This window comes from Gymnoscopelus braueri (assembly GCF_963280865.1).
Source record: "Gymnoscopelus braueri genome assembly, chromosome: 17".
Lineage (NCBI taxonomy): Eukaryota > Metazoa > Chordata > Actinopteri > Myctophiformes > Myctophidae > Gymnoscopelus > Gymnoscopelus braueri.
Window position 1 is genome coordinate 43,012,544 of NC_137617.1, and position 10,535 is coordinate 43,023,078.

The 10,535-nt window shown below is 39.0% G+C and overlaps 1 protein-coding gene across 1 annotated transcript; it reads left to right on the forward strand.

The window, feature by feature from the left end:
- The first annotated feature begins 6,320 nt into the window (after positions 1–6,320).
- LOC308104559 (uncharacterized protein) lies at positions 6,321–9,842 on the forward strand. The gene is made up of 3 exons (XM_080455004.1): positions 6,321–6,614; positions 7,541–7,795; positions 8,898–9,842. The coding sequence occupies exons 1-3, from the start codon at positions 6,383–6,385 to the stop codon at positions 9,776–9,778; spliced, it is 1,368 nt and encodes a 455-aa protein (XP_080311130.1). The 5' UTR covers positions 6,321–6,382; the 3' UTR covers positions 9,779–9,842.
- The last annotated feature ends 693 nt before the right edge of the window (positions 9,843–10,535 follow it).

Below are 10,535 nucleotides of genomic sequence, written 5' to 3' on the forward strand. Positions count from 1 at the left end.
ACCGTGCCTAAGTGGTTAAGTAATAAATTAAGTGGAATAATGAGTGTCAGAAGAAAGTGTTTATAACTTTCACCCGCTCTGTCTGTAAGAAGAGGGACTGATCCTGGGCACGGAGAAAATACAAAGTTCTGTGGTTCTAATGAGTTAAAATGCACTTTTAAATTAGAATGTGTTGTTTGATTAACCCAGATATATTTAGCACTTTATATATGATATAAAGTGCTTACCGGGCAAACACTTTATATTATTTATGGAGATGTACGAGCCTTAAACACGGAACTCCAAACACTATTTGGGGAAGTATCCAAGGAGGAAGGCTGTCATAGAAACTCAATGTCAGAATCGATAAAGTGACAGTCTTGATCCTGTATTATTCGAATGTTCAAGTTCACGTAACGGCTGGATGTATCTTTAAACAGCATCATTGTGGCGCTCTAGCGCCCCATAATGAGCTTCTAATGATATATTGAAAGATTAGTAACCTTTCTGTCACTCTGATACCTTATTTACGTGTTGAAGTAATGAGTCCAGACAGTAAACTACAGTCCTCCACTGTCAACACGCTCTGACGCACAAGTGCTTCCTGTCAATCAAGAGGAAACTGTAATGATTAATCTGCTGTAATGACTCTGAAAAAGGTCTACAGCCTCTTTTTTTTAAAGCAGAGATTTAGAACCGATGATTTAGAACTGCTCGTACATCTCCATAAATGATATAAAGTGCTTACCGGGTAAACACTTTATATTATTTATGGAGATGTACGAGCCTTAAACACGGAACTCCAAACACTATTTGGGGAAGTATCCAAGGAGGAAGGCTGTCATAGAAACTCACTGTCAGAATCGATAAAGTGACAGTCTTGATCCTATATTATTAAAGCTGTACTATGTAACTTATTTTTAGTGAATACATTTTTATTTTGTCCAATCTGTATGTATGGTTATGCCACATAACTTATTGTTATTTGGTCTCCCTGCTCTTCTATTGACACATTTAGATCCTGTGTCTGGTTTGAGACGACGTGCCTGAAGGTCACAATTATAGTTCACCTCTGAGCTCAGTGGTAAACATCTTAGTTGCACAGGAGACCTATGCAAACTCCTCCTTCTCACATACAAATGTCTCAAGGCCATGGCTCCACAGTACCTCAGGCCTCCATAAACTGTCACATAACCTGCGGTCCACAGACTTGGACCTCCTCTCTATCCCCCGAACAAACAAGAAAACCTTGGGGGACCATTGCGACACATTGTGAGCTTGTAGATCTGCTATTTTCAAATGGCCGAAATATAGGGCTGACGCGGTTATGTTTTGTAATAATAATCAAAATCTACAAAGTAACTAGTAACTAAGGTTTTCAAATAATTGTAGTGGAGTAAAAGTGCAATATTTTCCTCTGAGATTTAGTGGAGTAGAAGTGAAAGTATTATGTATGTAACAATTTGTGTAAATACCGGTATATTCAAACAGCAATCATTGCTATAGTGTTCTTTCAGTAACAGGGTTCAGTCGCTCCAGCTCTAGTAACCGAAAAACTATTTTTCAGTTCAGGATACCAATGTTATCCACTCAGGAGAACTTTAGTTACTAGTTACTTTGTAGATTTGGATTATTATTACGAAATCACTTCAGACCTATTTAATTTGGCAATTTTAAAATAGCCGATCTACAAGCTCACAACGTGTCGCTTCCTTTGCGATGCGTTGTGAGCTTGTAGATCTGCTACTTTCAAAGGATTTGTTTACATTTATACATTGGAAAACTTGTGAAATGGGACCTTCTGCATAATGAGTACTTTTACATGTGCTACTTTAAGTATATTTTGATGCCAATACTATTGTACTTTTACTCTCTCTCTCTCTCTCTCTCTCTCTCTCTCTCTCTCTCTCTCTCTCTCTCTCTCTCTCTCGTGAGCACGCACGCACAGACACACCGATGGCGTGTCAAGACTTGAAGATGGTGTTGACACTGGAGGCATCGGCCTCCAGTGTCAACATGTACTGAGACGTGATGCCTGTAAATCAAGTACTTCAAGTTCACACACACTGAGAGAAAACACTCAGGTATGATAGTAATGACAGGTATGAAGAGACACACACACACACACACACACACACACACACACACACACACACACACACACACACACACACACACACACACACACACACACACACACACACACACACACACACATACACACACACACACACACACACACACACACACACACACACACACACACAGACCTAGTCCCAATATCTACACTTGTCTCTGTCTCTAACGTTGAGACCGTAGACTCTGCCTTTCATAGAATACACTCAGTACACTTGATGTACTGATCTCCATAGAATAAAACATGATATTCGGAGTCAAAGAGTGGGCATGCAAAAAAAAATCATTTATTTTATTTAATTTTTTTTAAGTATTTTTCTTTTTTTTCATTTTCCAAATTTTTTTTTTAAAATAAATGAAAAAAGTTATTGAAAAAACACGGACCCCTCGCGTATTAGGAGGGCAGGGTGAGTCACCAGAACCAAGGACGGGTGTTTTTGACGAATCTAACATGTTAAAAATGGAGTTTGAAGTTATAATGGGTTTGTATAGGAAGGGGGCGTGTCTTATAAAATGAATATCAAATATCTAAATACTGAATAAAGCAACTTAAAAACGGTCTGGGGGGCTCACAAAAGCCTGAGTAGACGATAAAATGACCACAAGTTTTTTTGAAAGTGAAATATCCCTTTTTTTTAACACCAATATATTTTTTTAAAAATCTATTTTTGCTGTTGAAGTACAATGAAGTATAGGTTTTTAAGTGATTAATACAAACTCTGACAAAGCTTTGTCATTAATATTCGTTAATGCAGAGCTTCATCTGATTTACTTAATAACAACTACTGAAAGATTAAGTTAGTGCTTATGGCGTAGATCATAGATATTCAACTGGTGGCCCGCAGGCACAATTCTTGTGGCCAAGAAAGTAAAAATGAAAAAATAAATAGGCATTATGTAACATTGTAATATTTGAATTGATTTGACAGATGGACGGACGGATGGATGGATGAGGGTCTTGCAGCTTTTACAGGGCTTTGTTGTTGTAACAATTTGTGTTAAATACCGGTATATTCAAACAGCGATCATTGCTATAGTGTTCTTTCAGTAACAGGGTTCAGTCGCTCCAGCTCTAGTAACAGAAAAACTATTTTTCAGTTCAGGATACCGATTGTATCCACTTAGGAGAACTTTCTTTAGTAGTTACTTTGTAGATTTGGATTATTATTACGGAATCACTTCAGACCTATATACGTGGGCAATTTTAAAATAGACAATCTACAAGATCACAATGTGTCGCTTTGCGACGCGTTGTGAGCTTGTAGATCTGCTACTTTCAAAGGATTTGCATACATTTATAAATTGGAAACCTTGTGAAATGGGACCTTCTGCATAATGAGTACTTACATGTGGTACTTTTGCTTAAAAATCTAATCAAGTTACAAAATGTGTGTTTATATGGACCACATCAGAGTAGGCCTATAGCAAATTGGGTGCATAATGACGTAAAGAATGACATACTTTAAGTATATTTTGATGCCGATACTTTTGTACTTTTGCTCGAGTAAATTTTGAATACCGGACACTATTTCTACAATAGGGTATTGATACTTTTACTTAAGTAAAACATTTGAGTACTTCTTCCATCACTGGACACAACCTAGTTACGAGTGGTAGGCTATTGCCTGCCTGCAGGCAATAGCAGGTTGAGAATTGATTGCATGAAACAATCACCTGTGCATCCAGTCTCAATGTTGGTAAACAAATAATTGGTCTATAGGCTACTGTACATCTCTGTCTACACATTAACCCTTTCAGTGCGATAAAACCGTAAGATGAAATATCATATTTACATCATATAAATGCACAGCTACAGGATGATCCTGTCATACAGAGGAATGACCAGGATTGTTGTTAAAAAAGGTTGACTTGTTAAAAAGATGTGAAGCTTTATTTATTTTCCCTTTACATTCACAATGATGATTTCAACATTAATGTGATGTTATGAGATGTATATGTTTTCTGATATTTCATTTCTCCTTTCTTTGACTTTCTCTAGGGACAGATTATAAAAGACAGTTCTTTCAAGCTTCAACCTACTTGGATAATGACTTTGTAATAGGCTAAATGTTTATGTATATTTGAGCTACTTTTAGTAACTACATGTGTACATACATTAGTGTATTTTTGTAAATACTTTAGAAAAAGAGTTCCACCTCAAGCTTTGCGGTCCAGAAGTAAAAAGACAATCCAGTTCTAAGTAACATCAGTAACACCAACATCAGCTGCATTTAAAGTAGGCTACTTTTGTGTTATTATATTCATCCTTTAGAAGTCTTAAAGGAGGAGTTCACCCAAAAAATTACTTATTTTCTATCAATTACACACCCCATGAAGCCTTGATTTCATGGATTTATTTTTGTTTTTGTGGCATTCCTAAGACAATAATTTGATGACCGTGTGTATTTCCGGTAGGAGACACAAATAATCTACTTTGTGTCTCCTACCGGATACATTAGCCGGTAGGAGACGGGAATCAAATGATTAGCTTAAGAATGCGACAAAAACAAAAAAGAATAAAATAATTATTAAAGAACTCCTCCTTTAATAATGGCCATATAGCCTATAGATCAAAATGTGCACACTCGATGTACAAGCCCACAAGCGGACTCCACGACGGAGGCGAGTTGAATAACCAAGCTTATTATTGCATGAAAAGCACCACAACTGACTCAGTTCTCAACCCATTTACACACGGTTTGGTTTGTACTGTACGATACAGGATTGTATTGGCTTTCATAAAGCTTTTTTCTTTTTTAAAACATAAAAAATAAACATAATATAGTATAGCCTAACTTAGAAAACAAAACAACTTTTTGTCTGTTATTGCAGTGAATTATGGATATCAGGGGTGGAAAAAATACTCAAATGTTTTACTTAGGTAAAAGTATCAATTAGTAGAAAGTAGAAATACTCTGTTACAAGTAAAAGTCTGGAATTCAAAATGTACTTGAGTAAAAGTACAAAAGTATTGGTATCAAACTGTACTTAAAGTACCAAAAGTAAAAGTACTCATTACTGAATATGCAGAATGTCCCATTTTTTAAAGAGTTTTAAAAAATTATAAAAATCCTTTGAAAATGGGAGATCTATACAAGCTCACATTTCAAATGGCCGAAATGTAGGGCTGAAGTGGTTATGTATGTTTTGTAATAATAATCACAATCTACAAAGTAACTAGTAACTAAAGTTTTCCAATAATTGTAGTGGAGTAAAAGTAATATTTGCCTCTGAGATATAGTGGAGTAGAAGTAAAAGTACTGACAATTTTAAATACTCCAGTAAAGTAAAAAATACCTCAAAATTGTAATTAAGTACAGTAGGCTACTTGAGTACATGTACTCAGTTACTTTACACCACTGATGGATATGAATCATATAATACAGCAGTATTTATTATTAGCCAAAAAGGTGTAGTATAACTAAATGTTTGCTCATGCCATTAATTATGTCTGTCTTTCACAAATGAATGACTACTACTAGGGCAGGGCCTATCAAAATAAACTAGTGTGATAACAATATAGTACATGTTATTGTTGGCTTAATTTTTGGTGTAGCACTCCCTGGGGAAAAAGTACACACCAGACGCCACTGCTAGTATCTTAGTTGGTTACATGGTGTGCTTGGAAGGGCACTTTGTTTGCATTCCACGGTCTCTGTCTCCCTCAAGCGGACAGAGGGGATATTGCAAGTGAAATAAAAGTAAAACGTTGCACTGTTTATTGGGTAAGGCAATAAGGCATGTATAGGTTGATATGTTTATTCTGCACAAATTCAGTTGAAGGATTGCCGTTCTTTCACCATTCAATGATGCAAATCAAACGTTCAGACCTTATTCACATTCTAGTTTAAAGATAAAGAGGGATTTTGACATTACATTATTTATTTTTTGCCTATGACAATGGCATGGTCAAATGGTATCCTACGCCAAAGAAATATATGGAATTGATGAGATACCAATCAATCAATTCTAAAGACTAAGTACAATTTGCTATACATAAATAAAACATGGAGAAGCTGAACACACGAGTTATTCCCATAGAGTTATAATATATTATTCCATGGACTACACAGTAATTACACTCCTCCTCCAGCAGGTGGCGGAAGCCAACAGTTCTCCACCATGTCAGGGATTCCTCATTGCGCATGCGCGAAACACGTTGACACGGAAGTGTATCGTTTTGTTGTCATTCTGCTAGACTGGAGGATCAGAGATCTCACTCTGTCTTCATACTATAGTGTTAATAGTGTCTCCTAAAGCAGTTAAAATGAGTCTCATGGAGTCGGTCATGTTTATAATAAACGAACACCTGTCGTCGGTAGGAGAGGAGATTCTAGAGCAGATAATGAGCCTGTTGGAGAAACAAAGTGGTCTGAATGTTGTCAGAGTGTTTGTGTTGCAGCGCCTCACCGCGGCCGCAGAGCGCATCTGCACCCTGTTCCAGAGAGAGATGGAGCTACACACACACCTACAGAAACAACAACTACTACACACTGCAGGTTTGTTCAAGACACAAACCACACACACACACACACACACACACACACACACACACACACACACACACACACACACACACACACACACACACCTGAAACTACACACTGCAGAACTGGGGACCCCCCACCCCCAACAAACATCCCATCCTACTTGTAATGTAGGAGTTGAGGCATTACATTAACTAAAAAAATCCTCTTCTATTATTTGACAATGTGGCCGATATTTGACCAGTTTTTATGGTACAGTTTGTTATTTACTTTTGATGCAGTAATGGTCTTTTCCTTTTCTTTATCTCTTTCTTTTTTTATTTTTTGAGGTATTTAAATGGTCCTGTGGTCCTGTCATCTGGGTTAAAACACTGGATCTGTATCAACCACATGTTTTACATGCAAAACACACTGAACTGCATGGAGCAGGTTGGATCAACCACAACACACATAGCTTTTACTTTGCTCCCTTTCATTCGTATTGTAGAACACATTCATATATATCTGCAGCATTATAGCTCCAAGTGTTTCACAAACAGAGCTAAAGACGGGACATAACAACCACAAAGAACAATATTAAAGGGATAGTTCACCCCCAAAATGACTTATTTTCTATCAATTACTCAACCCATGGAGACTTGAATTCATGGATATTCTTTTGTTTTTGTCGCATTCCTAAGCCAATAATTTGATTACCAGCAGCAGGAGACACAGAGAGTCTCTTTTGTGTCTCCTACTGGAAGATACTTCCGGTAGGAGATAGCGATGTTTTAACATGTATTAGTGCTGCACACAGACAAAGTGCATGGTCCTGCCACAGTTCTCCTCATGTAAGGTCCAGTGGTTCTCATACTGTGGGGGTTGAATAAAATCCCATCCCTTCAGAAAACACTGTGTGAGTTGCTGTGTGCTAACATTACTGTCTCTCCTCCCTCTAGATGTCCCCCTGCTCCCTGTGTGTAAAGAGGTTTGTCCTGAACAGCAGGAGAGAAGCCCCAGACTGGTGGTCCAGGAGGAACCAGGGCCTCCGCTGATTAAAGAAGAGCAGGAGAGGGGCCCCAGACTGGTCCAGGAGAAACTAGGTCCTCCACAGATTAAAGAGGAACAGGAGGAGCTACTTCTAAGACCAGAGGAGGCTGAGGGGTCATCGTTGATATTACTAGACAGGAGGGCAAGGGGCGACACTCTCTCAGGTAAAAACAAAAACCTTCTCTTTATTAGTACTAATCTAAGTAAGTCGGTCGTAGAGGCTTATTGTCAGTATGACAATAAGAGGGTGGGAGTCTATCCCCATTGCTCTAGACCTCTGGGAGGTGGAGCACAACACCGACCATCAGCTCCCAGTACTTACCGCACGACTTCCCGCACCCAAGCCGCGCTACTCATTCGCTGAGTTAGCGGTGCTCGGGATCGAAAACCATGAACTTGTGGTCAAGAGGCGAGTGCTCTATCGACTGGGCTACCCGGACAACAAACAGTGTTTGTTGACCCTCATTAATCTGAACTTTATTATTTTATGTAACCACCTAAGCACTATTCAAAATTGCTCAAAAATAGAAGATCTACAAGCTCACAACACGTCAGCTTTTAGATCTTTTTTTTTTAAATTTCTGAGATTTCTGAAATCTAGACAAAAAAATAAAATCTGCCATTAATCTGGCTCTAGTGTCAGTCATCAGATTGATGTTTTTGGCCTGTACTTGGTTGTGAAAACCTTTTTTTTTTTACTCTCGGACCCAGCAAGTTTGCAAATGTCAGGAGAACTGCGGTATCAATGTGGTCATTGAGGATTCTAGTGAGGTTATGTCCTAGCTGTGTTGTTATATTGTTGGTGATTCGCAGCATTCATAATTTGATTCATTAGCTTTCAGATAAGTGGAATGTATTTTTATGTCTATATCAACAAATCTGCAACCTCAGAAAGTATTGTGGCCAGGTTTTTCATTGTCATTGTCCCATTTGGTGAAAATAGCAGACCTAGATGTGCTATTTTTGCCAACCAGATTTGGTGTAGAGGGGGGAAAGAGCCCTGGGGGACCCCGGTTAACAGGGATTTTTCAATTAGTCATTTTTCACAGTCTTTGGAAAGCACATGGTTGCAGGAAGTGGTGGGGTCATTCCCTTATGGGAACGATGTAATCAATGCATTCATTGATAAATAATGCCAGCCCCCTTTTATGGGCTGGTCTTATGATAAAGGATGCGTCCAATTGTATTTCCTGTAATACAACTCTGCTCATTCACCTTTTTCACCCGGTCACTATTTCTGACATGTTATTTCTTTCTCCTTTGTAGACTTCCTGCACCTCCCTGTGTGTAAAGAGGAGATTTCTCCTGAACAGCAGGAGGAGAGGAGCCCCAATCTGGTCCAGGAGGAACCAGAGCCTCCACAGATTAAAGAGGAACAGTCGGAGGAGCTACTTCTAAGACCAGAAGAGGCTTATGGGGCAGCAGCGTTGACGTCACCAACAGTGAAAAGTGAAGGTGAAGATGATGAAAACGGAGAGACGGAGCCTCCAGCCGGCAGCACCTCAGCTGAACACATGAAAACACAAGATTACGTAAACTACTGGGGAGCGTCACAACCGACCGTTGATGTTCAGCCCCTCTCCTCACACTGTTCCGAAGACGAAGACACCGTCACCGAAGACAGTGACGAGTGGGAAGAGACCAGCGTTTTCAGCGTGCTGGAACCTCACGAGACACAGCGTGTGGAAGGACAGACTAGCAACAAGGACCTGAAATCGCCAAAACAAGGATGGAAAACGCCTTTTCGATGTACAGTTTGTGGCAAAACCGTCGTTAGAAATTACTTGAAGAGACACATGATGACTCATACTGGGGAGAAGCCTTATATATGTAAAGTGTGTGGCAAACGATTCGCTCAGATGACCGACGTGAAGAGACACGAGACCACGCACACGGGCGAAAAAAGCTTCGAATGCACGGTCTGCAGCAAACACTTTAATCGAAACTCACACCTACGGAGACACATGCGGACTCACACGGGCGAGAAGCCGTTTGGGTGTACGGTGTGTGGCAAGTGTTTTGGACAAGAGGAAGCTCTGAAGAGACACATGAGGAATCAGTCTCACGCTGGTCAAAGGCGTCAAAGGCGTGTTGTTCGTTTTTCGGCGCCGTTGGTCCCACGGCCCATTATGCCGAAACCCCAGTAGTTTAACCTATTTAGACCTGAGGCCGATTTTTAAAAAAAACACCCTCTAAATCCTGACCTACGTTTCCTGAAAAAAATGTATTTTTTGTATTAAAAATATATAATGTTAAAAGAAATCATGTTGCTGTATATTGTCTCTGTCGGGTGGAAACCTCATATGTCCAAAACTGTTACTTTTCAGGGTTCAAATAAAATAAATGGCAAAAGTAGCTGATCGACAAGCTCGAAACGCAGATTATTTATTTAGACAATCGATGAATAATGATGAAAAATAAAGTTGGTGGACTTATGTTAATTAAGAAATGATATTCTATATGTCTATTGGGTCAGATTTATGAGTTGTTTTTTGTGTGTAAATGAATTCAACGTTGCACACAATTTACATATATGTTTTAACGGATGATAGCTTCCTAATCCTCAACTTAGTATGACAATATTAAACAAATAGGAATATTTCAAACATAGCGGTGCATACAGCAATTATTGTGTTTTAAATGACTCCTAGCCAGTTACAGGTGGTAAATGTGTTACAGGTACCAGGATCTGTAACCTAGTAGCAGATATCTGTTTACCTGGAAGACAGGTTAAAGTGGTTCAGAAGAATAGAGACAGTGAAATGTAGTCTTTTTTCACGAATCTTCTCTCAGTTATGAGAAGAACCAGCTGCGCATGCGCACTAGACTGACTAGAAGACATCTCAGAAGGCAAAACAGGTTTATACCATGGTATTGCACTGCCACCTATTGACCAAAGTTATT